The 27,870-nt window shown below is 41.9% G+C and overlaps 1 protein-coding gene across 4 annotated transcripts in view; it reads left to right on the top strand.

The window, feature by feature from the left end:
- The window catches only part of ELMO1 (engulfment and cell motility 1), a 521,525-nt gene that overhangs the window by 66,748 nt on the left and 426,907 nt on the right, over nt 1-27,870 (top strand). For 2 of the 4 annotated variants that reach the window (XM_014840709.3, XM_014840711.3), the window contains exon 2: nt 23,898-24,047. The exons of 1 other annotated variant lie outside the window; for it this stretch is intronic. In XM_014840709.3, coding sequence (XP_014696195.1) covers nt 23,970-24,047 — 78 coding nt within the window. In that variant the 5' untranslated portion in view covers nt 23,898-23,969. Of the gene's footprint in view, nt 1-23,489; nt 23,628-23,897; nt 24,048-27,870 lie in introns of those variants that run through there. One more of the 4 variants, XM_014840710.3, reaches the window with a different exon arrangement.

Raw genomic sequence — 27,870 nt, 5'->3', positions numbered from 1 at the left:
TGGTGTCACATTGGGGTTTCTTTGCAATTCCCTAATTACTAATGAGGTTGACCATCTTTTCATAGGTTTACTGACTTTCATGTTTTTTCTTTCATGAAATGCCTAGATATGTCTTTTGGCTTGCTTATCCTTTTCATATTGATTCACTGGAGTTCTTTATATATTCTATGTAATAAGTCTTTGTTCATTTTAAATGTTACAAATGCCTTCTCAATAAGTGGCTTATATTTTTTATATTATATTTTTTCTTATGATACCTTTTTTGAAGAAGAAGATTAGCCCTGAGCTAACATCTGCTGCCAATCCTCCTCTTTTTGCTGAGGAAGATGGGCCCCCATCTTCCTCTACTTTATATGTGGGATGCCTGCCACAGCATGTCTTGACAAGTGATGTGTAGGTCCACACCTGGGATCCGAACCGGCGAACCCCAGGCTGTTGAAGTGGAACGTGCGAACTTAACTGCTGCACCACGGGGCTGGCCCCTTCTTATGGTACCTCTTGATAAGTAGTTCTTAATTGTATTCAGATGAATTGACCAGTCACTTTCTTTATGTTTTGAGCTATTTATATCCTGCTTAAGAAATCCATCTCACACTATGGTAATTAAGCTACTCTTGTATGTATATTTTTCCTAAGATTTCCTTTTCTGTTATTTAAAGACTTAATCTCTAGAATTGTTTCCTTTAGTGTAGATTGTGATGAAGGAGTTGAATTTAATTTTTGCATACATCATCCAATTGCCATTTATTAAATAGTTCATTTTGCCCCACACTGGTTTTCAGTGTCAGCTTTAGCGTATGTCAAGTTTCCATCTGTGTGTAGGTTCTTATCCAGCCTCTATATTTGTTACATATCCTTGTTGATATCTTTACAATATTGATTCTTCTTGTTCATAAACTTTATATATCTATTTCCATTTATTTTGGTATTTAATATTTTTCAATAAATTTTATTACTTTACACAGAAAGATCTTGTAAAATTTCACTTGATATATTCCTAAGTATCTTATTCTTTTATTACTGTAAATTGTATATTTAAAAGTTTGCTCTTTCTAATGCTTTGTTGCTGGTGTACAGAAATGCAAGTCACTTCTTTATACTGATCTTATATTCAGAAACCTTGACAAGCTGTCTCATTATCACGAATAAACTTTCTGGTAGACAATCACGTCATCTGAATGATGACAAACTTACTTTCTCTCTCGTCCATCCTTATAATGTTTATTTGTCTTTCTTGTCTTATTGTGTAGGCTGGGAACTCCAGCACAATATTTAATAGAGGTGTGCTATTTGAATTCCTTGCCTTCTTTTCATTTTTAAAGGAAAAGCTTGATGGTTTCATAACTGAGCATGATGGTTGCTGTAGACTTTTTGTAGACATCTTTTAGGAAGAAAGTTCCCCTCTATTCCTAATTTGCTTACTTTGCTAAAAGGCTTTTAGAAATTGTGATTAGTCACTGTTGGTGATTCTGATGTCCTATAGGTAAGGACAGAAAGGAGTGAAATTTATTATCAATGATTGATGATGATGTCTGCAGTGGAGATTAATGGAGAAGGGAAGATAGGTAGAGTAGCATATGCTTGCTATATGGTTATTTCTGCATGTTTTATATGCTATAAAATAATTTCATGTAAATTATCTCATTTTGGTTATTATTTCTAGGTTTTTTTTTTTTAAATTAGAGCATTCTGATTCCATGACTCTGACTAGAGCCTGGGTCTAATGCCCGCTAGTTTTTCCTGCTACACTCTGGTGATATTTAATTTGCACCATGCTTAAGTAACCACTTCTTTCTTCTATAGTCTTCCTCAATCTCTCCAGGTCACATATCTATTGAGTTGAATCTGTAACCTGTTATTTTTCACTGTACTTCTGAGGAATTTTCTAAAGTGTCTGAAAAATAAATAGCTTCCTAAAATCCGATCTGTTTATTCATTTATTCACTTACTCTTTCACTAAATATTCATTGAAAACATGCTACATGACTAGAGATATAACAGTGAAGAAGACAGCATCCCTGCCCTCATAGAGTTTATACTCTAGGGTAGACTTAGGACAATAAACAAATAGGTGAGTGTGTAATATGGTGCAAGCTAGTGATAAGTGATGAGGGAGAGGGAGAGGATGACTGGGAATGTGTGTGTGTGTTGGAGTGTGTGTGCCAATTTTACTGGCATTAGGTTACGTAGAGAAGTCTTCTCTGAGGAGATGACGTTTAGGCTAAGTCCTGAATATGATGAACAAGCCAGCCATGGGAAGTTCCCACTTCCCATAGTGGGTGGAAAGTGTGGTATGTCTGAGGAACTTCAAGAAGTCCTGCGTGGCCAGAAAAGAGTAATCTTTAGTAGGTTATACAATGAATATTGACTGTTTTACATTTTTATACTCATGAAGCTTAACATCATTGCACATATTTAATATTATGACAACACAGGAAGGAGAATGGTGTTTGTGGTGATAGTTTACTATGTCTCTATCTGCCTAGGAAAAGATAAGTGGTAAGTTGGAATAATTATGAGTAATTGAGAGACAAGAGTTTACTATTGAGGAAAAGAAGATTTTTCAGATTGCCTGCATTGATTAACTCATTGGTTAGTTCTTCAGCTCTCCACTTTACCTCGGAAGCCACATTTTCTCCTGTGTCTTCGTGCTGGGTTTGAGCTTTTGTGATTGCTGAGATCAAAGTTTGGTCATAAGAAATAATGACTGAGATGAGTAGATCGTGTTTGAGAATTGGCACTTTGGCGGTTCCGCAGTAGATGACAGTCTCCTCTTCTGCTTTTTCTAATGAGGAGAGCTTCTTCAGGGATGAGTATTGAGCAGATCTCCTGCTGCCCTTTATATCCTGTGGCTGCTTTGGTGTTGGCCAACACTAACCAGAGGGAACTTGGCTACAGTCTCTTTCCTGTTGAGCTCTGAAGCTCCTGGCTTCACTCTTTGTCTCTCCACACTTCCACATGATCTCCTGCAGCAAGCTTGAGAGTTGATCAGTGTTCACTGAAGCAACCTATTTTAATTTCAGATGCCCATTTGAAAGACTCTTTACCCTGTAAAGTTTCAGAGACTTTGATGACTGTAAGAATTTAGGACTACATTATAGAGTTTAAAATACAAAGCGGAAATGTGGCCTGATGTTAGAAGTTATTTCAGTAGAAGTGGATATGTTTTCCAATTAATGGGAGTAGACAGGAAAACTACTATTGCTTTCCCATTCCATGCAGGCTCAGATGTAAACCTGAGGGAGTGAAGAGCTTTTTCTTTGATAAAAGCTAAAAACTCACCCACGTTTCTCACTTTTCAAGTTGTGACAGTCATTCACAACTGTCAAACATAAAGATGTTTTGTACACCACCCAGAAATAATCTTGAACAAGTTCCAAGTGCTAGACATATGAGTTTATAATAACATTCTGAGCTTTGTTAAGAAGATGCTTCTGACCCATTTTCAATAGGATTCACTTTTTGAGGTTTTTTTCTATCAAGGGTGACACAGCAGGAAATAGCTTGAGCTCTCTTGCACCTGAAAAACAAGGTGTGCCCACAAAAGCACTTTAGTTTGCTCCTCCTTCTCAAGCAAAATTTGCCAGATTTTCAGATGGTGAAATGGGAGGAAGAAGAAATTTGGTTTGACTTCAAATTTTTCTGATCTTAATTACAAAAAGTAAGAATTCCAGAAAAAAATACCAAAGCAGAAATAAAGACTAGAATTAGAGCACTAAAGCATGCCCTATAGAACTCAAGCATTATTTTTCTATACACTAGAGATTTTTAAAACAAATAAATAAGTATGAAAAGAAATCTTTTTCTCCAATTAGATTAACATTTAGGTGAAAGCAAAAATGGGCAAGTGTGAGTAAAACTCTTCAGGAGATCCCTAATTTAAATGTAGGTATGTTTCAACGTTCTATATTGTTGTTTGAAGCTTGGAACACTTTTAGTCATAGATTTAATATTATACTTGGCAGAATCAATGTTAGACACACAGCCAGATGAGGGTCCCCTGAGTATCTCTGAAATCTCACTTTATATTAATAAAGATAGAGATAAAAACTGCTTGGAGATTTGATTTTAAGGAAAAAATGCATTGAGGGTTCCAGTTTAGCAAACTGGGAGGATATCATCCTTTGCCACTTTAGTGGCCCAGAGGTGGAGATGTGTGGGGGTATTCTCTGACCTTCTGTGGGGAGGGAACTTCTTTATATCAGAGACCTACAGCCTACAGCAGGGTTTAGTTAGAACTGAATTGAGTGAGGGATTCTTGAGGAATTGGGATTAGTTCAGTACAGAAGCATGGATGGGAGGGGATGGTGATGTTCATGAAGTCCTCAGTCCTTCTAAGGCATGATTTTACAGAGATCCCTTCTCTAGCCTCTTTGGTTTCCTAGTCACTCTGTTTCACTTTTTTCCCCAATTCCCCAAGCACTGGACATGACTTCCTTCTCTTACTACTTCTACCAGTGGTTAGATCCTATGGGATCATAAGTTCTGAGTATGTAATCTTATCATTTCTTGAGATTTTTCAAGAGTTATTTTTTCCCTTCAGGTAAGAAAGGAAAGGTAAGAAGTGGAAGGAGAGGTTGATGTGTTTTAGAGTGACTTCGACACACTAGGGCTTAGGGCAGAAAGGAAAAATGGAGAGGAGAGGAGACTAAGTTCTGTGGTAGGAGCTTGGCATGCTTGAGCAACTGAAGGCCAGAGCTACTGCAATGGGGTTGGGGTAGAGGGAATAAGGGAGAGGGAGAGAGAGAGAATATGACTGCGGGCCAGACAGGTGGGCACTGGTTGAATTATGCAGACCTTTTTGGGCCATGCTGAAGACTTTGGATTTAAGTCTGAGTACAGTGGGGAGCCAGTGAAGGGATTTAAACAGAGGAGCCATTTGAATATTTTTGTGGTTTCCACTTTGGTGGCTGTGTAGAAAAGAGATTGGAGGCTTGTTACAAGGGTCTAGTTGAGAGGTTTTGTTTGGCCTAGGGAACGTCAGTGAAGTTGGAGAAAATGGAATGGATTTGAGAGAGTGTAGTTGGATTGGTGGTGGATTAGAAGTGGAAGGTTAGGGAGAAGGAGTGTCAAGAAGGACACTTGGGTTTTGTCATGAGTACCTGAGGTCCTCGTGTTAGGAGAGGCTAGGTTATGCTGTTGTAACAGCCTCAAAATCTCAGGTCGATATCACAAAGTTTTCAGTTGTGCAAAGAGGGCTACAGGTCTTCCAAACTCAGTGATCCAGACTGCACACCATTTCAACACAGGTGCCACCAAATTTGCTGTGGCAAGGGAAGAAAGAATGTGGGGGTTCATGCACTGACTCTACAGGGCTTCTGTCACTTCTACTCACATGTCATTGCCACAGTGAGTCATATATATGGATGTGGGCTTTTATTTCAAAGGGCTCGAAGTATAATCCTCTAGTGTGCCCAGAAGAAGAGGAGAAATAGAAAAGGTGGTGTAAAGATCTACCACAAACCCATGTTTTCATGTGGAGAACTCTGAAGGAAGAACAGATTCTGGAGGAAAGAATTTAGTTTCAGATATGCTGTTTGAGATGCTTGTGAGATAATTAAGTAGCTATAGGAAGTAGGAAGTTGGGTGTTTGAGGGAGGAAGGAAGGAAGGAAAAGAGGAAGGAAGGAAGGGAGTGAGGAAGGAAGAAAGGAAAAATGGAGGGAGAGAGACAGGGAGGGAGGAAGATTTGGGTTTTAGATATACGTTTAAAGTATATCCACAGGACTGTATGAGATTGCCTAGAGACAGTGTCTAAGGAAAGACTAGGATACAGAAATGAGCCCTTTATTAGTTAGATTAGGCTAAACTACACTGTGAGTCCGCTATGGGTTAGTGTGAGGGTCCACCATTTTATAGCTGCACCATCTGGGCAGAAGCTCGGTCTGAACAAAAAGTTTAATGTCCCATTTCCAGCACCTGGAAGAATACTTGGCAAGAGGTAGTACCTGGTCATACCTAGCAGGAGGTAGTAATTGATAAATTATATATATATATATGTATGTGTATATACATATCTGTACATATTTATGTGGCCTTTTGGTCTGCTTGTTGAGGTACAACAAAATTAATCACTTTTGTTCAGTGAGTATTGACCAATGTATACAGTCATATAACCATCACGACAATTGAGATGCAGACGTTTCATTGCTCCAAAAAGTTCCCTTGTGCCTCTGTGCAGTCAAACCCCACCCCACGGTCCACTGGCAACCTCTGATATGCTTTCTGTCAATATAATTTTGCCTTTTCTAGAATTTCATATAAATGGAATCATATGGTATGTGGTCTTTTATATCTGCTTCTTTTATTTAGCACAGGGATTGGCAGACTTTTTCTGCAAAGATTCTGATAGTAAATATTTTAGGCTTACAGGCTATAGGGTCTTTGTTGGAGGGACTCAGCTCTGTTGGTTGTAGCATGAAAGCAATCTTCAATATTAGATAAGTGAACGGGTGTAGCTCTGTTCCAGTCAAACCTGTTTACAAAAATCGGCAGAGGCCTGGATTTGGCCCGCAGCCTGAAGTGTGCTGACCCCTGACTTAGCGTACTGCACTTCAGATTCATTTCTACTGCTGTGTGTGCTAGTTCATTCTTTTTTATTGCTGAATAGTCTTCCATTGTATGGGTGATATCCATAATTTGTTTACCCATTCATCAGTTGATGGACATTTGAGTTGTTTCTAGTTTTTGGCTTTTATGAATAAAGCTGCTATGAATATTCACATGCAAGTCGTTGTGTGGACATGTGTTTTCATTTCTCTTAGGTAAATACCTAAGAGTGGAATTGCTGGGTCATGTGGGAAATGTATATTTAATATTATAAGAAACTGCTCAAACTGTTTCTTAAAAGCGTTCTACCAATTAACCAACAATGTATGAGAATTCCAGTTGTTCTGAGTTCTAGTAGTGAGTATCTACTAGAATAAATATTTATTAATTTTTGAGCATTAATGGATATAAATGAATCAATGAAAATATGTTGTCAATATTGTCTAGTGTCAAAGATTGTTTTAATGTGATTTTTTTATGACTGCTTATTCTTATAGCTTTACCAAAAGTTATTAAGCCAATTTCCTATTATTAAAGTTTAAGATTGTTTATAAAGTTTTCCTACTACAAACAATGCAGTCACCATATGCCTAGATGGCAATGGGTTCAATATTACACTTACTGATAAGGGTGCAGACTGCAATTACTCTTTACTCTTGGCAGGTACTTGCAACCACATATGCATTTACTAGTTGGTTGATGTGGGGATTGGGTTGAAATCCTCTTGAAATTTGAGGACCCTAATTTGGTCCCACTTTTGAATAGGTATGCCAAGGAAGCCTCAAGCAGATCCTGGATTTTTCTCAAAAAAGTAATTCATGTCTGTTGGTCCCCCAGAGTTTTATGCTTTACTAAATGGCTGACTTCATTTTTGCCTGGAAAATTTTTAAGTAAATGTTTGAAATGTCTGCCCCAGTTTTTAAAAAAATCTCAGGCAAGATTCATAAACTTTCCCTTTAAGCTGTGTAACTTCCCAGTGAACTCTCTTGTACCTGAGTGAATTGATTTGCTATTTAAGTTCTTTACCATAATAAGCTCATTAAATGCTAAGGCCCACTACCAAAAAGTCATTATTTCAGTTTTGAGTACTTGTTCTGAGGCTGTACTCTGACAGAGCTAGATGTCAATTAAGATTATTCCTTGTTAGTGGAAATAAAATCATGCCATCTGCTTATAAAAGACTTATGTTCTTTCTCTAGGTGGGTGAGAGAGTGTATTCAACTCACACAAAAGTTTATCCATTCATTAAGTGAAAAGGTAAAAAGATAGAGGTCATGAAGAGAGCCCTGTTTTACCTCACTGGAAGTTAGGATCAGAGCTGTGGGCTATTTTTCCTGCAGAGCTGTGTCTCAGAGGTTGTGTCAAGATGCAGGTTCTGTCACAGCATCAGAAAGTAAGTCTGTGTTGAGCCTGAAAAACTCAGGCCGTGTGATTCCTGTCCACGGAATTGAAGTCAGAAAGAAGTTCACTGAGTCACTGTCGGTATTAGGTAAGCATGAGGTGGGAAGGTGCAGTAGGGATCCATAGTGGAAAGTGCTTTGAGACTCCTTCTTTGTGAGTGCTATTGGTTGGAAAAGCCTAGATTTGCTGACTTGTAGAGCTAATGTCGACCTGCTCTCCCTCTGTGCCAGGCCCTGCTCTAAGAAATTTGTGTGTGTTCGTGTCAGAGGGAGTTCAGTGCAATGGTTCAGAACACAGACTTTGGGCTGGCCAGATTGCGAACTAGCCAAATTAGTGGCTGGTTTCCTCCATGACTCCATGTCCTTATTTTTAGAATGTGGATTATGGCAGCACTTATGTCGTAGGGAGGACTGAATGAGTCAATTTACTATGTGAACTGTTCAATGGAGTACCTGGCACATAGTAAGTTATATAAGCATTAGTTATTACCATCACCATCTTATTACTCATCTCAAGAAAACTGTGAGATACATACTGTATTTTTCCGCATTTTACAGTTGCATACACTGAGGCACAGAGAGTATTTTCCCAAAGCCAGACGGCTAGGAGGCAGTGAAACTAGGATTAGAATACATGCAATCTGAGTTCAGTCTGTGGTTGTAACTGCTGTACTCTGCTGCCTTTCAATTTAATAAGACGGAAATGGCCATGAATGTTAGATGTAATCTGCGGTAAAGCAGATTAGGCCTCCAAGGAAGAGATGAGTAAGGGTTGTCTCTTGTACTAGTGGTCTGAGCTTTACCACTGCTTCCTCCAGATGAGTCTCTACACCCATTGACTTGATAGTGGTCGACAAATTGGCTGGGAGCACATCTTCTATTTGGAGTAGTCCTGGCTCAGTAAATGGCATCACCATCTATTCTGTTGTGTAAGCCAGACTCCTGGGTCACCCTTGACTGCAGCTTCTCCTTCTTCTCCTATATCCTGTCCATCAGCAATTCCTGTTGATCTTTATTTTTAAGATTGCTCATAAGTCCTTCACTTTCTGCATCTCCAAAGCCGCAACTCCAGCCCAAGTCACTGCCATCAGTTGCTTTCTTACCAATCTTCACCAGTCCAGTCTGTTCTTCCTGAGGCTAATGGAAAAATACCAGTCTTGTCATCTTGTGCCCTGGCTTAAAATATCACCTGTTTTGCGTTCAAATCCAGATCTGTCTGAGTCCAAAAGCTGTCCCTTTTCTTTTGCCATCTTCCCTCTATAAAGTGTGGATCAGTTGGCTTTGATTCGAAAAGCTGAAAAAAGTAAGATTCTTAGGTGTCAAATGGAATGTGGTTTTCTTTGACCTCATTCATTAAATTCATGCCTCAGATAATTAGGTCCTGGAATCTGACCCCATTACCAGACCTGTCAGAAGGACTCAAGTATTTCACATAGATTTATAATATCTGACTTTTTCTAGGCAAGGCAAATTCTGTAGTAATAGGAAAATGATAAGATGCATGATGGCCTTTTCTAATTTTTTTTGTAATCTCCCTCACTAATCTAGCTGGGTTTGTGTGTGTGTGTGTGTGTGGTTGTTTTCATTATTATTGGTTTGTTTTTTGCATGACTGAGTCCTTATCAAAGCAGATATTAGCAGGTTGAGTACTGAATTTGCTAGAGCTAAATGCAGATAAAAGAGAATTTTAAATCATTAGCATCCTGTGAATTTACCAAGTAAATTTTAAAAGGTACTCAGCAAACTGCCAGCACAGAGTTGGAAGTCCCTGTTTTCCTCTTATCAGTTTTTTGGTTTTTTTTTTTTTTTTGAGGAAGATTAGCCCTGAGCTAACATCTGCCACCAATCCTCCTCTTTTTTTCTGAGGAAGCCTGGCCCTGAGCTAACATCCCTGTCCATCTTCCTCTACTTTATGTGTGGGACGCCTACCACAGGATGGCTTGGCAAGTGGTGCATAGGTCCGCACCTGGGATCCGAACCGTTGAACCCTGGTCTGTGGAAGCAGAACATGCAAACTTAACTGCTGCGCCACCCGGCCGGCCCCTCCTCTTCTCAGTTTTTAATCTCACCTTTTCCTAGGACTCGGAAACAGATTGTAGGCAAGCTCTGCCTAGGGTAGAGTGACGGGGAAATGAGCATGAAAAAAAAAAATTCCATCCAGAATGTGATCCTCGGGATGGCAGTATACATATCGGCAACCCCAGGGGATAGTCAGTTAATATTAGCTTTCAGGATAGAACTACAGGCCACTTTATCCCAAGTTTGTACTATGGTTTTACTTTTGAATAAATGTGGTAAGGGATTTCTGGATTCATGTATGTATCTACAGAAGAGCAGTCCTTTCGTTTATCAACAATGAACACTGGCCCGTTGGATCCACTGTCACCTGGGTGTTTGTGTGAAAAACTCTTCAGAGTGTAGCCACCTGTCCATGCTGATAGCATGTGCCCTGATGGTATTTTATCTTAAGGCAAATTGTAATGAACTTGTGAGAGAACCCAGAAAAATACCAGGAAAGAACAGATTTCTCTCGTGCAATCCAGGGAGTTTTGACAGAGCTTCCTAAGGTGAAGGAAATAAGAGGGAAAAATCTGTAGGGTTTTGTTTTTCTTTGTTTTGCCAGGGGTGTGGGGTTGTGCCTAATAAGCAGAGGGATAAAATATCTAAAACCCTGAGAACGGGGGAAATTCGTGTTTTCTAATCACATTTTTCCTGAGAAACATTTTGAGGTTCTTCTGTTTAGAGCCAGGATATGACACCGTAGGAGTGAGCTACCTAATCTTTGGCCACTGTGCCTTAGTCCCCACTGAAACCTCAGTTTTTGGGGAGCAGCTGGGCCCAGGTCCAGCAAGCCAACCTCTTCAGGCCCCAGGTGGCTCATGCCTTCCCTCTGTCAACTTGTTGAGGGGAGCACTAGGACTTTACGGCTACTCACTTAGAGAAGAGACAACAAGGTTAGCAAGGGAGGTGGCTTGACTGATCTGTCCCTCAGACAGAGGAGAGCCAGAAGTCACTCTGCAAAGCTGGAAGGACATGCAACTGGGGAAGCTGTGCAGTGATAGCGGGGCAGGTCCCCCTCTGTGCAAAGAGCGCCCCTTTGGTCTTTCTCTAAGGACTTTTAACTGCCTCCTAACTGAAGACCACCTCCACTTTTCTTTGGAGAGAAAGCATCTAGAAGTGGTGTCCCAGTCACCTCCCTGTACTCTGAGAACTTTCCTGCGAGACCTAGGCTTGTGGTTAGGAGAGAAAATGGGTCTCTTCAGTTTCATCAGGTGATCTGCTCAGGCAATTCTCTGTGACTTCCTGCCATTGCAATGCAGGTCATCCCTCCAGCTCTTAACTCTAACCTTCCTCTTCCGATTCCTCCCAGCCCAGTCACTCATCTAGAAACTTCCATTCATCCATTAAAACCCAGGAAAATAAATGTGTCCAAATCTATGAAACCTCCCTGGACTTCAGGCTGAGTTATCATTTCCTCTCTACTCTCATAACAGTTTGTCCAGTTCTATTATGGATGCTTAAGGGAAAAAGAATTACTGTGCTGTGGGGTCTCTGTGTGTTTGACTAAAGGAGACTACAGATGCTTCACCCAGGTACCCCATGCCTGGTAAGTTAACAATAGTAATTATTATTGTTTTAATACTACAGTAGGCCCTGTTCTAATTGCTTTGCATGTTTAGTCTTCATAGAAATCCTATGAGAAGGGTTCTACTGTTGCTCCAGTTTTACAGATGAGGACACTAAGTGTTAGACGTAAGTCACAGAGCTGTGGACACGGCAGAACTAGGATTAATGCCCAGGTGGACGTCTGACTTCACACTAACAAGCCTGTGCTCCTCTGGAGAATGAAACCCAAAGGACCCAAAGAGCGAGAACAAGGCAGAGGCTCCTGCCATCCTGTGTGAGTCTGGCGTGCGTCCTTGCCTCGTGTGTCGCTGTTCCGTATGACTAATTCTGTGCTGAGTCGTCAGGTGGAAGCCTGTGGAGGCACAGCCAGCCCTCTGCCTCTTGCAGCAGGCCCTCACTGCTAATCTGATGCAATCCAATTTCCTAGGGTGGCCTTTAGAGCTCTGCTCTTGCTGGAGGGGGGGAGTGGGGAGAAAGAAGTTTCTCATATTGTTTTTTTGATCAGCAGGTTTGGAAACTTTGAGTGGTTGGCTCACAGGATGGTGGAAAGGCTCCAGCATTTCCTGTGGCCTTGAGTCTGGGTTCTGAGATAGGGAACGGGGCCTGAGCTTTGCCTCCTCCACTGGGGAATGTCAGCAGACATCAGGGAGTGACAGGGCTTGCCTGGAGGAGGGGAGCTGGGGGAGATTAGTGGGGTGGGGGGGGGGGCAGGAGGGAAGCAGTCACTGGCATTACAGCAGCTGAAAAGGAATTTGAAAAGCAAATATCCAAAAACCAGAACAAGGGCGGAAGTGTGTGCATTAGCTTGTAAAATAATGAACTTTCCAGTTGAGATGCTGATTCCCAAAGTGTGAGAGAGCTCAGAAAGAAGGGAAGAGAACCAGCGGCTCAGCTTGTTTTTGACAGAATTTCTCTGGGAGGAAGAGGAATCTGGACTAGGCCCTGCTCTCACCTCTGAGTGCCTCTGCTCCCATTTCTGTCCAATGGGACAAATGAATAGCTGCTGCTCAAAGTGCCTGAAGGTTTGCTCTGCAAGGAATTCTGGATTTTAAAAATGCGTCATTGGCTTGAGTAATCCTTCCCACTTTTTTTTTTTTTGTCTCTGAGTTTGCTTTTAAGGAAGGAGTGATTCATTCATTTGTTCATTCACCTCTCTAAAAAATATTTATTGAGCTGGTATTTGCCATGCCATCTGATCAGAACTGGAAGTATAGAGATGGATCAAATATGTGATCCCTACCCTTGGGGAACTCGTACAAACTAGTCGCTTAAGATGTGGAAAGATGCTCTGGTGGTAGGTGCATTGTAAGCACCTAAGATGACAGATGCTGGGGCAGTTGCTTCTAGCTTGGGAGGCTATGGGGTCAGGGAAATCTCTCAGAGGAGCTGGCCCATGAGACTAGCTGTGAAGAATGCCATTCAAGGATTTAAAATTCCCAGTGATGGAAACTTTTGAAACCACCCCAAAGGGAGAGAAAAAGACATTCCAGGTAGAGGGAATGTTATGAATAAAGGTAGGAGGCACAAGAATTTAGCACACCCAGGAAATGGCCATCAGTTTGATGCGGAAAGAGATAGCCAACATTTGTCTCGGGGTTCTTCCTCGCCACTCAGTAGACCAGGGCACACCTGGAGAGATCCTGCCCTGGCCAGTCTGGGGCTTGGCCTTAAGTAGTGCTACCAGCAGGCCCTGCAAAAGGACTGTTGATGATCTTAAGGGAAAACCTATTTGTTGCGTCTGACTTACAGTCATTGCATATTTAGTGGGGTGGGGCACAGGGATGCAGTTGGTAGGGAAGGTGCACTGGTGGTGCTCAGAGGCAGGCTGGAGAGCCAGGCTCTGGGAGGGTTATGTGCTATAGGCCCCAAGCATCATTCAAAGATTTAAAGCAGGAAGTTCAGATTCTAGCTTATTGCAAATACAGATACTCTGTTTCTTTTGTTATTTATCTTCTGCTAGTTTGCACCATAGAAGCTGTAGTTAATTAAATCTTTACTGTCCTATGTGAATTGGAAAGAGTTACTCAAAAGAATTAGGCTTCTTTCCTGGAGACAATCCCATAGATGCAGGTGATGATAATTCAATATGGGACTAAAGAAAAGAGTTTTCTTTGCCACTTTCCACTACATTTCTGGCCAAGACTACTTGGCAATTCTTTTTTCCTGAGAAACCAAGGAGGCAAATGGCCTCAAAGAGTCATTTCCCAAAGTGTGTCCCATGAGAAAGAAGTGCCACAAGATGCTCCATGAGAGAAAAAAAAGACTTTTCTGGACACATACATTTGGGAAATATTGGATATTGCGTATGAAGATTTCACAGTGCACATGTATTTCATTAAAGGCCCAAGAAGTCCTGTAGTAAAGGAACGTTTTTCAAAATATGGTATAGTGATTAAAAACGTGGGGTATGGAATCAGGCAGATGTGAATTCAGTTCTGGCTGGGCCCCGTATGTGAATATAGGACTTTGGGCAAGTTACTTAATGTCTCTGCATCTCAGTTTTCTTGTCTGTAAAATGGCTTAGTAAAGGTACCTAGTTCATAAGTTTGTTGTGAAAAGTATTTAGTGCATGAACTAGTTAGTTCCATTATTAGCGTCATTCCATTCAATGTTTTATAAGAGATTTGACTTTTTTTCATTACATTAATTAATAGTGTCTTAAAGAAGTGATGTTGTGTGGAAATGCCAGACTAAGACTAATTCCAGAAATGCACGCATGCCTTCTGCTAGCAGCCCAGAAGAGGAAGCGCAGGTCCTAGGTACTGAGGGCTCTGTCAGAAATGTGGACGTGCAGGCAATCTGAGCTCTAGAATTGGAGGGCAAAATTAGCGTTCTCACTTGGCTGCAAAGTTAGGTTGTGTAACTTCAGTGTGTGTTTTGTGTGACAGTCATCTCTCAAGGGAATGCCAAGATTGTAACTCAGGACAGTAAACAGATATGGTAGAGTTGATGTATTAGTTAGGAGTTTTTCAATTACAAGTGATGGAAACCCAGCTCAAACTCACTTAGCATAGTGGAGAATTTATGGGTTCATTTATCTAGGAAGAAAATTAGGATAGCTCAGAGAATGGGAGGAAATGAGTTAGGAGCCAGAGTTAGGACTCCTGTCCTCTTTCCTCTCTCCTATCTCTCCTCTGTTTCTGCTTCTCCTCGCCTTGCCTCGTTCCTTTCTATTGCAGACGGCCTTTCCCCACAGGGTGGGAACATGGCTCCTGACAGCTTCAGCAGAACAACTTCCAGCAGAAAGGGAGAACTCTTTCCTTCCAGGCCTCATAGATCAATCCCCAGACATTGATTTGCTTGGATCGTGTGTCTGTCCCTTGGACCAATCACTGTTGCCAGGGAGATGGGTGCTGTCATTGGCTAGGCCTGGCCACATGCCCACTCTTGGCTAGTAGCCAGTGGGACAGGGCCTGCTACTTGAAGAAAAGAGATAGAAAAGCTCACTAGACGGACAAAAACCAAAGCTACAAGAGTTCACTAGAGCTGTGTGTGAGGGAAAAGTGCTAGAGCAAAAAGTTACAAATGTCCTCAAGTGCTATCAAGGTATTTATGTTTTTACGTCGATTCCCTTTCCTGTTGGTTTTTAGCAGCTGTAAAGAAAACACTTTTATTTCTTCAAATGACCCTTACTCAACATTTCACCTCCCTTTTTTGCATGGAAAATATTGTATCTGTGACCATTAATTCCCACTTTGTAAACTTGGTCTACATAATAACTTTTAAAAAAAATCAAGATTAGAATCAATCACCTGTATGCCCTGGTTTTTAACTAGGGGTAATTTGTCCCCTAAGGGGACAATTTGGCAATGTCTGGAGGCATTTTGATCATCATCACTGAGGAGGTGTTACTGGCATCTGGTGATAGGCCAAGGATGCTGCTAAACATCCTGCAGTGCCCAGGGCAGCCTCCAGCAAAGAACTATCTGCTCCAAAATGTCAATAGTGCTGTAGTTAAGAAACTCTGCTTTAGTAGTTTCTTGAGAACAGACATCCTAATGGCAAAATGTATTACTTTACATTTTATGTATTAAAAATAAATTGGTTTTGTTTATTTTTAAAGGGCTTTTGCTTTTACTTTTTTTCTGGATGGTAACAGTGTATGAGAGAGTTTGTTTTGCCTACATTCTCACCAATCAATAAGCGTTTATTTCGGGACTGGCCCCGTGGCTGAGTGGTTAAGTTCGTGCGCTCTGCAGCAGGTGGCCCAGTGTTTCGTTGGTTCGAATCCTGGGTGCGGACATGACACTGCTCATCAAACCACGCTGAGGCGGTGTCCCACATGCCACAACTAGAAGGACCCACAACGAATAATATACAACTATGTACCAGGGGGCTTTGGAGAGGAAAAGGAAAAACATAAAATCTTAAAAAAAAAAAAAGCATTTATTTCCTACCAATATGATAGACAAAAAAAGGTATGTTTTGTTGTTTATATTTGCATTTCTCACATTACAATTAAGGCTGACTTTTTGGTATTTATTGATCATACATTTCCTCCTAAGTTGATTGCTTTGTCTATTTTCTTTTCTTTAGGTTGTACAGGGATTTTTTTTAAAAAATAAATTCACAAGAGATCATTCTTGAGGCGATTTATGTCAGTTTGGGTCATAGCTGATTTGTCTTTAAATTGTTATGGTACTTTTTGGAATGCAGAAGATTTTAAACATCTTTGTATCAAAGCATCAGCGTCTTCCTTAACCTTTCTGTCTTTAGTGTCGTGCTGGTTTGCTAGGGCAGCCATAACAAAGTACCGCAGACCTGGTAACTTAAACAATAGCAATTTATTTTCTCACAGTTCTGGAGACTAGGAGTCTGGGATCAAAAAGTGTTGGTAGGGGTGGTTCCTTCTGAGGCTTCTCTCCTCAGCTTGTAGATGGCCATCTTCTCGCTGTGTCCTCAAATGGTCATCCCCCTGCACCTGTTTGTGTCCACATTTCCTCTCCTTGCAAGGCACCAGTCAGATCGGGTTAGGCCCCACCCTAATGACCTCATTTTAACTTAATTACCTCTTTAAAGGTCCAATCCCCAAAGACAGTCACATTCTTATGTACGGGGGGTTAGAACTTCAACATCTGAATTTTGGAGGAGACGCAATAATCCACAATAGGTATGTTAGAGCGGCCTCTGTCACCTTGAGAGTAGGTAAATATTTGGGGGAAGTTATTCAAACTTGCTAAGATTTAGTATCTGCATTTGTTTACTGCTGATAGTGCCAACTATCCCTGGGGCTGGGGTGAAGAGTAAGTGGGGAGGTATGTGTTTCAAGGGCCCAGTTGAGTGTCTGCTCTCAGCTTTTGGCTGCACCCCTTTCTGCCAACTGTCCCATTGCCTCCAGGACGACAATTCAAGATGCTGTGAATGCCAAGACTTTTCTCTGCAAGATTGCAACATTCTGTAAGCCAAAGGCAGCTAGTAGCACATTTCCCCACCTGGCCAAGTAAATGGGTGGAGTTATTTCTAAGACTACCATAGGCTTTGGCAACAGCATATAAGTAAACTGGAATATTGGGCTTCTGCATTTGGTTCAGTTCTCTCTTTTCCTCACTTTCTCTTGAATGCTTATGCCTTGTGCAGTGTTCCCCCATTTCTGAAGCCATAAAGCTTCCTTCTTGACCCTCTGCTGTTCTCAGAATGGCCATCAGTTCCCTAATGGAGACAGAGAATCTGAAATGGCACCCCGACTGTGTATGAGTCCATCCAGACCCTCCAGTGGGGGGGCACATGCCCACTACCCCTGCTGCATGGTCCTTTCTGTCAGTCATTGCTCACCTACATGACTTGTAAAGAGGAATATCTGTCCCTCCCTAATACGTGTTTGAGAAGGGACACGAAGACAAGGTTCAGCAAGCCTGGATAATCACAACATCCTGATTAATGTCAAGCTGGTGGCTCCTGTCCCTTACTATCTGCTTGGGTAGACAATAAGGGTGTTGAGATGTTATCAGTCTGTTTGGAATAAGAAGGATGCTGTACAAACAAGAGGAGCACAAAACTTGTATCCAGGTCTGTTTCCAGTGGGCCTTCCTGAGACACAGTGTACTAGGCAAGGCAATGTGCTCAAAAATAAAGACTAGACAGCTCAGGAAAGACTGAGTAGTTGAAGGAGATCAGAAGGTGCCTCTGCAAAATATGCAGGAGTGCATTAAAGGTTATTTTGAGCTGAAGGTAATTAAGAAAGAGAACACATAGGAGGAGCTTTCTGCCCTTCTCCTTTCTACTTAAAGGCAGGACATAAATTTCCCTTTTGTAAAGGAAATGTACATTTGTAAAGGAAATTTTCATTTGTGAAGGTGTCTTCCTCTCCCAAACCAGGAAGAAAACTACTCCAGAGACAACTCTTATCCCCTGAGAGGACTCAGGACTGCATGGTGAACCTTACCATAAACCCTTTGTCACCATACATTTCCAAGTCACCTTTCCACAACATACCTCCTGCAAAAGCCCCAAAGCCCTTTTCCTTCATCTAACCTCTTCTCTACACTTTATCATCTCTTGTTAAGATGGTATATAAGCTCCAAGTTCTAACCACCTCTGAGTTACTCATCACTGAGTTCTCTTGCATGAATGTGCATTGCATAAGTAAATAATCTGTTTTTTACCCTCCTTTTAATCTTTCTTTTGTTAGTTTAATTTGCAGTCCTCAGCTACTGAACTTAAGAGGGTTGAAGAAAGGTTTTTTCCCCTCCTCTACATAGTACAGAGAGAATGAATGAAAGGCTGTTGTCAGTGGGGTGCCACTTTCAGAGGCCCTTTCCCTCTCTATCTAACCTGAATGCCAAGGGAAAATGTTGTCTATTTCTTTTTCTATCAGGGATCACTCAACGTTTAAAATATGGGACTAGCACTCCCTCCTCTCTAGCCCCATAATCATTATAAACCTATTATCTGTCTCCAATAGATACTGATGGCCAGTGGGGCAGAGGACAGCTTTCCTGGGGAGGGAGAAAGGGATGGAGGAGTTGAAGCAAATCGTTTCTCCAGCTGTTCGGTGTTTCTTTCCCATTGATCTGCCTTTTGGCCTCTCCTGGCCCATCTGTCAGGCTCTTTCAGTGCAGTTGTGGGGGCACACGGTTCACCAGGGCGAGCCTGTTAGTTTTCCCATGACACTGCTCCTGGAGGAATATTCTTATAGACTTGATTTTGTTTTTTCTCTTAATAGGTTTTGCTGGTGTAATGGGGAGATTAGAAATAGGATAGGAGGGTTTAAAGTCATTACAGGGACCCAAAGCTAAAACTCTATGGCAAATTAAAACAAAAAAAGCATCAGGTATTCGGGAACTTTATGAACAAAAGATCTAACCAAGCTGCCTGGAAAAACATGTAGACATGTAACAGATCTTTAAGAGACTACAGTGAGGTGTGTTTCAAACATGAACAGAGACTTGGAGAACTTTGGGCATAGAACAATGTGTAGAGGTAGACAGATTTCTAGATGGGAATCAAGTGGTTTCTCGCCATCAGAAACATGACCCAAACCTAAGAAGGAGGGGCTGGCCCTGTGGCCGAGTGGTTAAGTTCACGTGCTCCGCTTCGGCGGCCCAGGGTTTCGCCAGTTCGGATCCTGGGTGCAGACATGGCACAGTTCATCAGGTCATGCCGAGGTGGTGTCCCACATGCCACAACCAGAGGCACTCACAACTAGAATATACAACTAGGTACTGGGGGGCTTTGGGGAAAGAAATAAAAAAGGAGATTGGCAACAGATGTTAGCTCAGGTGCCAATCTTTAAAAGAAAAAAATAGCTGAGAAGGAGACATTCAACAGAAAGACAAAGAAAAAATTTCAACCGCTTGCTCAAGGGTTATGGAGTCACATCTAACTACCTTGTGGACTTTAGTAACTAACTCCCAAGTAAGAAGCGATTCCTCTATCTCATTTAATTCCCTCTACTATAAACAAGCCATTTGACATGCGCGTAAAGGTTGTAGAATCTTAATATTAAAAGTGGAATAAAGTAAATCAATTAGCAGGCCAGTGGGAACATTGTAGAATCCTCCACCCGTCCATTCCCTGGTTACCTCTAGGGACTTTATAGTTACCTTACACGGCAGCATGGTTGGAATGTCTATCCTGATGCATAGACTTCCCTTTAGTTCTTAAATTTTAGTTTGCATAAGAATTATTATATCAGGCTGTTGAAACAAGTTCAAGTAGCTTATATTTACTGGGCAATTTTGACAACGGTAGACTTGGTTTTACTGCCAGGAGCTCTGATGAGATGTTGGTTGTGGAGAGGATGTATTCAGCCGACAACCACGTATGAAGTACCCGCTGCGCCCTGGTGATGAAACTGTGATCAGGATGTGCATCCTGGCCTTAGAGTGCTCCAGGTGTGGTGGGGAGAAGTTGACCAGAATAGTCAAGTGCCATGAGGACTGTGCTGGGGAAGCAAAGGACACTAGGAGATTGAATTTGTTGTCTGAAGATTGAAAAATATCTTTCCATCTCAGTTATGCCTGACCAAGCATTGGACCTGCGTGTTAATGTTTCTTGAGGAGTCTGATGAGACACCATTTGTCTTGTGTCAAGTTCAGCGATGGGTTGCCCCGATCGTTAGTAATCTGCCCAGAGGGCTTGGCAGCTCACAACTTAACCAGAGGATGATTTTGTCCCTCAGAGGACATTTGGCAATGTCTGGACACATTTCTGATTGTCATGACTGAGTAGGGGGAGAGTGGAGGCCAGGAATGCTGCTAACCATCCTACAGTGCCCATAACAGAGGACTACGGCCCCAAATGCTAACTGTGCCTTGAGTGAGAAAGCCTGAGCTAGAAACTCCCTTCCCTAAATTTCCTCAGAAGCAACAATGACTATATATAGAAGCCTTGAGAGCTAACTGTTCCCTAATGGAAATATAAATTCAAGAGGATAAAATGTGAGCTTCTGAGGATAATGATGTGGACCAGATTATTCGTTGTGCAATTGTACACCTGACTTCACCCCACGGACCCTGGCTGCGCCCCATCCGTGCTGTTTGTTAATGTGGGGAAAACTGATGAGGTTTAATTGGGCTCAGTTAAGTGAATTCCCCGGGGATGTCCCGGCCTCTTTGCTCTCTCAATAGCTGCTTTGTACTCTGTTTCTTTCTTGTTCTCCACGGAGACGCAGGGAGAGCCACGTTATTGTATTCTCACCTGTTCAACAGGTTTCCTCTGAATGGCCTTTGAGAAATAAATGCCAGTTAAGCAGGAAGAAAAGTGTGCTTGGCCTTTGATTCCTGGATAGTTAGATGACCTCTTTCGCTGTAACTCTAGACTGTTTTGTGTAGAAGTGGGAAGAGGGCACTCAAAATGCATTTTAATTTTCATTATCTATTCTCTTGTCCCCCAAGATTGTCTGTTCTTCATCTGAATGGTGTTACCTGATATTCAGACTGAGTCTGTTTTCACATTAGAGCCTGTTTTCTTAATTCTTATTTTAGGGTGTATAATTGAATCTGGATCCTGAATTGAAGTGATGTGGTACAGATATGATACATTGTCCTTAGAATTCTCAAGTGAACAAAAGAATGTACAGACTATGACGAAAAAGTGCCCAGTACAGCTTGTCTGCTTGTATTTGCACATAAAAGACTCGATAATTATTTAATCAGTCCCTCTTGTTGAATATGCAATTGTTTACATGTTTTGAGAATTAAAACCAAAATAGTAATTGGCATTGTTATGGTTAAGTTAACAATCATTTCTTGAGGAAACATCCTAGAAAAATAAAATTACTTACAGAGAATACAAAATTTTAAGGCTTTTGGTATAATTTGACAAAAGTACCTCTGGAAAATTGTACCAGTTTAGACTCTGAATAGATGTAAATGGACATGAACTGTCTTCCTTAGAAGTCACAAACCAAGAGATGTGGTAGAAGTGTCTAGGGGGTCAACAGTACAGTGAATGAACCTACTAAGTTATGACCCAATAACTGTTGGAACTCATTGCTGTATTATTTTTGCCCTTATTCACTGCCTTCGGCCACCTGCCTATTTCAGAAACCTACCAGAGATGCTTCTGCCTCAGGGCCTCTGCACTTGCTGTTCCCTTGGCCTATGACATGATTTCTCCAGACATCTGCATGGCTCACCTCCTCAGCCATCAGAGGTCTTTACTCAAATGCTGCTGTCTCAGTGAAGCTTTCCCTGATTTCTCTATTTAAAATTGTATTCCTGACCCTCCCACACAGGTATACTCACATGCTTCCAATTCTCTTCCCTTCTTCTTTTTAATCCATATTCCTTGATGCCATCTAACATGTAGATTTGCTGCTGTGTCCCCAGCACTGAGAATAGGCCTGGTATAGAATTGGGCTCAATAATTATTTGTTGAATGAGCAACTGAACCAACGCTTTGTAATCTGCTCTTGCTGGTTAGCACTGATTGGCTCCACCGCAGGCTTCCCTCATCATTGTTGACCAAAGGAGCAGCAGTTTTGGTTCATTTCCTTTACTTCTCATCTCTGGTAGCATTAGTTATTTATATAACTGCCATTGTTAACTCTGCTGTTTCTATCGTCTCAGAGATGTCCAACTGCCACTGAGATCTGGGATAGTAACTGACAAGGCCTACTGTGGTCTGATAAAGAACCAAAGGCACAAATTTGATTAGAATCTTCATACAGAGATCAATTTCTAACAAAAGACCAAAAACCCCATAGAATAAGGTCAGAGGATTTGGACAGTTCACAGAAAAGTAAACATGGGACTTTGCCTCTTTATGTTTGCCCTCATTCACAATAAAAGAAATACGCTGAGATATATTTTTCTCAATGTGTTAGGAGTGCAAAAGTTCAATCTGTTGGTGAAGCTGTGTGTAAATAGGCAGCCTCATCCATTGATCAAGATAGCATAGATTGGTAGAAGTCCTGTGGAGGGATATTTGGAAAAGCCTATCAAAATTTAGGACCATGTTCTGGCCCGGTGGCGCGGCGGTTAAGTTTGCACACTCTGCTTCCGCCGCCCGGGCTTTGCCGGTGTGGATCCTGAGTGCGGACCTATGTATGCACCATTTATCAAGCCATGCTGTGGCAGGTGTCCCACATATAAAGTAGAGGAAAATGGGCACAGATGTTGGCTCAGGGCCAATCTTCCTCAAAAAAAAACAACAAAAAACCAGGTATACTCTTTGACCCAGCAATTTCACTTCTGTGCGTCTATCCTAAGGATGTACTTGCACAAGTGCAAAATGATGTGTGCATAAGGTTATTTAGCACAGCTTGTTTATAATAGCCAAAGGTAAGATGAGGACTAGTTCATCAGAGTATATTTCCCTACAAACAACTATTCTGCTATGCAGCTGTAAAAGGACCCAGGATGCTCTATTTGAACTAACATAGAAAGATTTAGAAGATACACAAAATGAAAAAAAACAGGGTATATAGGTTGCTGCCTTTTATATAAGGAAAGGAGAAAATGTAATATATTTTTGCTTTTGCCTTAGATACATGAAAAAATCCTGGAGGAATATATAGGAAACTAATAACTGGACAGCTGGAGGGATGGGAGTACAAGTGGATATTGGGTAGGTGCGTGACTGTGGGAGGAGCGTGATTCTGCATTGTAGATCTTCCCATACACAGACAAGCACATTCAAGTTTTGAGTCACATGAGTATTTCACCTGTTCTAAAATGTTAAGTAAGAAAAATCCTAAAAGAAACGGGCTAGTCCAGGAGAGGTGGCAGAGGGTAATCTTACTCCCTTTGTGTAAGCAGCACTGTTCATTCTGATGAGAATTCAAGGTCTGTTCTCAAGGCTATACTAGCCACGCCAGTTAATTTTCGCCCCTGGCTAAAGGTGCTTTGTGTGCACTGGCCTTCGGGAGGGAATGTGTGTGTGCCTGTGTGTGGACCTTGGGGCATTTCTCCTTCCTCATGATATCCTGGTTGCTATAGAGCGGAACTCTATTTGTGACACACACAAAACACTTTAAAGAAATGCTGCTTCCTGACCATGACTTCCTGGGCAATCTGTCTTTCCGGAGCCTGTTGAGCGCGAGGAGTTTGCGTGCATTCTGGACAGAGTGAGTCCAGAGCCTGGGCACCGTTGGGAGCAGAACCTGGTGGTAAGGGACACTTTGCTTTCTACTGAAGACTGGGGCAAGGTGTGCCTCGCCAGGGCCGCGTCTCTTGGCAGCTTTCACTCTAGGGGTTTGGCACCCTCATCTGTCGTTTCTCCTCAAGGGCTGGTGGTGCAGTGGCGCCCTGTGTCTTGTGCACCCAGAGCCGTTTCTTGTACCTAAACCACCAGTGAAAACAGGAAGTGATGAAGCAAAATTCGCCCGGCCTTTGCACTGTGATCGACTTTTCTTTCTCTTTTTGTCATTCCTCATTAGGTCTAGACACGTGCTGCCATCTGCTCTATAGGATCCCGGTTCCACTGACTTTGGACATTCTCGGGGTTTACCATGCCGCCACCTGCAGACACTGTCAAGGTGGCCATAGAATGGCCGGGCGCCTACCCCAAACTCATGGAAATCGATCAGGTTAGTAATGCTGGCTGCAGTTTGGCGATTGTTTGCAGTTTCCGTTCTATTCTGGAATTTTCACAGACTCTGGGTAGCTCATTTTTCCCCTTTCTCTTTCTGGCTGTGTTGAAAAATCTCTGCAATAATGGTTGCAGTGTATGTGATTACTGTACCATGTGCAGTGGCGATGCATGGGGTTTTCATACTCGTCCAACATCTACTTGGATTGTGTCAATACAGGGTTTGTGCCTGAAGCTGTGAGGGAGGCAGGACGGACAAGTGGCCTGGGCTCCGGGCAGTTGACACCGTGGAGGCTGTCCCAGAACTGCCTGGCAGGGACTCCTGAATACGTGCAGATTGTTTTATTATAGGCAACACAAAACTTAATTTTTTGACTCACCTTTCTCTTTGATTTTTGCAGAAGTAGCCAACAAGTACATTATAGTGACAGCTTGATAATGAAATTAGTATAGAGGGGCTCAGGTTTGGATCCTAGCCAACTGTAATTTTATTAATGTGAGATGCACTGTGGCTAGTATATTGTCTGGAATGTAATAAATGCTTAGTAAATATTTACTGAATGAAATAAGAATATTTTAAAAATGGTCTGACCTATAAAGGTGTCCTTTTGCTTGGATCTTGACCATTTTACTGTTTGATTACAAGTTATCTCAGGAAGGTTGCTTTTGTCATTCGAGAGTAAATGATTTAAAGAAAAAAAGGGTTGAGGCTTAATGTACACTTAAGGGAAATTAGGGTACCATGGCAACTCCACTTTTTATTTATGTTCTCGGTACTATTTTATGATTACGATCTACACTTTTTTTTTCCTGGTCAGATTTTATTATCTGGTTGAAGACCACTGCAAGAGTTATGTGTCATTGGGTGGATCCAAAGGACTCATTAAAACAAATTGTGAAGGTCAAATCAGAATTAGTGGAGCTTGAGCATGAATGAAAAAGGGTGAATTTTTAGGATTGTTGTCAAAAAAAGGTGTCCTCAGACCAGCACATCATTGTCATTTTAACTGCTCTTGGAGCTAATTTTTATGTGACTCTGGAAGTACCCCAGGCAGATAGAGAAGCCCACTCAGTCGTGTTATAGACATTTGTCCAAATAGCTAGAGATGTTTATCCTTTTTCACGTGCTGTTTGAGAGAGGATACCAGTTGAATTTTACTTTAAAATGTGTCTGGGACTACTTGGTGCAGACTAAATGGAGTTAGGATTACGTTTGGCTACAACCTAAGAGAACAATGGCTTCAACAAGATAGAAGGTGGTCTCTCACATCCGCATGGCAGTCCTGGGCTGGTGTGATGCTCCAATGTCATGGACCCAGGTCCCCTCTGTCTTTCTTGCTTTGCCTTCTCCATATGTGGGGCTGAGGACCAGTTGCTTGGGCATTATCTGGGAGCTCATTAGAAATGCAGAGTCTCAGTCCCTACCCCGGAGCTCCTGACGCAGGATCTGCATTTTAACAAGATCCCCGGGGATTCCTATGTGCAGTGGAGTCTGAGAAGTGCTGAGCTGGATATCTGGTGCCCAGGCCTGAGTCCTCATCTGAACCACCTGGGACAGTTGTTCAAATGTTCTTGGGGGTCCCATTCCAGGAGATTCTAAGTCAGTGGTTCAGGTGAACTATTTCCTTTATTCTGCCATGCCTGCTGGTATTCGGCACTTCTGCTTTAAGACAGCAGCTCCTGATATAGGCTCTTAGGGGACAGTGGGGTCAGTTTCCTCTGCCTTTGGGAATGGCCTTTGCTGTGTGTGTGTCTTAATGTTTTACAAATAATCTTTTTATTTTGGAGCAATTTTAGATTTAAGAAAAATTACAGAGATTGTATAGTTTCCATATGCCCTTCACTCAGCTTCCCCTAATGTTAACATCTTAATAGAACTGTGGTACATTTGCCAAAACTCGGAAATTGACAATGGTACGTTACTAGTAACTAAGCTACAAACCTCATTTGGATTTCACCAGTTTTTCTACTAATGTCCTTTTTCAGTTCCAGGATCCAATCCGGGAGTACCAACGACATTGTAATATAGATATCAAATTTCCTCAGTCTTTGACAGTTTCTCGGTCTTTCCTTGCTTTTCATGGCCCGATAGTTTTGAAGAGTAACTTTATTTTGATACACTTTCAAACAGAGAAATGGAAAGAATACTACAAAGAATTCCTGTCTACTTTTTATCCAGATTCACTAATTGTTAACGTTTTGCTTCATTTGCTTTATTGTTTTCTCTATTTTCTCTCTCTCTCTCTAATATATATCCTTTTTCTGAACCATCGGAGGGTGATTTTGGAGGCATCATCTCCCTTTACCCCTAAATACTCAGTGTGTGTTTTCTAACAACAGAATTTCTGAGAACAAAATTATTCTCTTACATAACTAGTCTCTTTATAAAAGCCAAGAAATTGAGCATTAGTTCAACACTATCATCTGATTCAGAGTCCATGGTCCGTGCTCACATTTCATCAGTTGTCCCAATAAAGTCATTTGTAGGTGTTTTGCCCACAGTCTGACCTTCCTCCGGGACATGTATTACATTTATTGTCGTGCTTCTCTGGTCTGCATTGATCTGGAATGGTTCCTCAGTCTTTCTTCATCTTTTGTGGCCTTGACAGTTTTGTAGAAGACAAGACAGCTATTTTGTGGAATGTCCTTCAGCTTGGGTTTCTCTGATGCTTCCTCCCAATCAGATTCAGGTTTTGCGTTTTTGACAGAAGTGCCAGAGGCATGATACTGGGTTTTTCTCTGGGCATTGTATCAGGAGGCACATGATGTTGCCTTGTCTCATTCTTGGTGATGACTCTGGATTTACAGATGCAGATATTGAGGTTCATAGCTTTTAGGTGATTTGCTAGTCCGTGAGACCAGGACACAACCCGGGCCTCCCTTACTCTGAAGACTGAACTTTTAAACAGTTGGCTAAATTGGAGGCCTCCTGAAAATGCCACGTGGAGACCCACACAAAGAAGAGAAACCCAGCCCCTGTTGCCCTGCAGTGGCTGAAGTTAGAGACTCATGGCAGTGCTGGTGTCAGGTGTTTTTCCTCCAGTCGGAAGTTGCCACAAGAATTGGAAACGTATTTGCACACGTGATGAAGACTCGAGCAATGACTATTACATGTTTTCTCCTAATCTTTTACCTTGTTTGGTAAAGTTCACATAACCTCTCCCTCTCCCCTTGCATGTTATCTTTGTTTAGAGAATTCTTTGCTCCTTTTGAACCTGGATAGCTATTATTTCACTAAAAGATCTTTCCAGAAGTTGGGCTAGGCGTCACTGCCCTGTGTTCTCCCGAAACTTTGAGTATTCCTCCATTTATCTCATTGTGTTGTCACTGTCTATCCACTTAAACCAGTGGTCTTCAACCTTGAGTGTGCCCACGAATCACCCAGAGAGCTTGTGGAAAAGGTGCTTTCCCAGCCCAGCTGCAGAGATTTTGATTCTGGGTGCCAACGGTGGTCCCTCAGTCTGGTTTGTGATGAGCACCAGGTGAGTCTGATGCAGGGGCTCCCACATCTCCTGAGGCAGGGGCTCCTGATCAACAGTTGTCAGCCTGTGAGTTGCTTTGTCTTTGACTGCTGCTTCTTTAGTGCCTGCTGCATAGTCCTTGTTTAATAAATGGATATTTAATGAGTGAACAACTGGGAGAGGGAGCTTCCTGCGTGGGGAGCACTTCTGCTCAGCCATGCTCTAACCTTGCCCGTTGGGCTTAAGGGGGTGTCTGCTTGGAAGTGGACTGGTTTATCTTCTTTGTAAATTTTGAGGAGAAAACTCTGTGTTTCTACTCAGCAGGAAAAGCCCTAGGAGCTTTCCACAAGTAGAGTTTGC

Source organism: Equus asinus, chromosome 1, assembly GCF_041296235.1.
Source record: "Equus asinus isolate D_3611 breed Donkey chromosome 1, EquAss-T2T_v2, whole genome shotgun sequence".
NCBI classification, from domain to species: domain Eukaryota; kingdom Metazoa; phylum Chordata; class Mammalia; order Perissodactyla; family Equidae; genus Equus; species Equus asinus.
The sequence above is the reverse complement of the archived record's forward strand: the minus strand, read 5'-3'. Positions and strand labels throughout refer to the sequence as shown.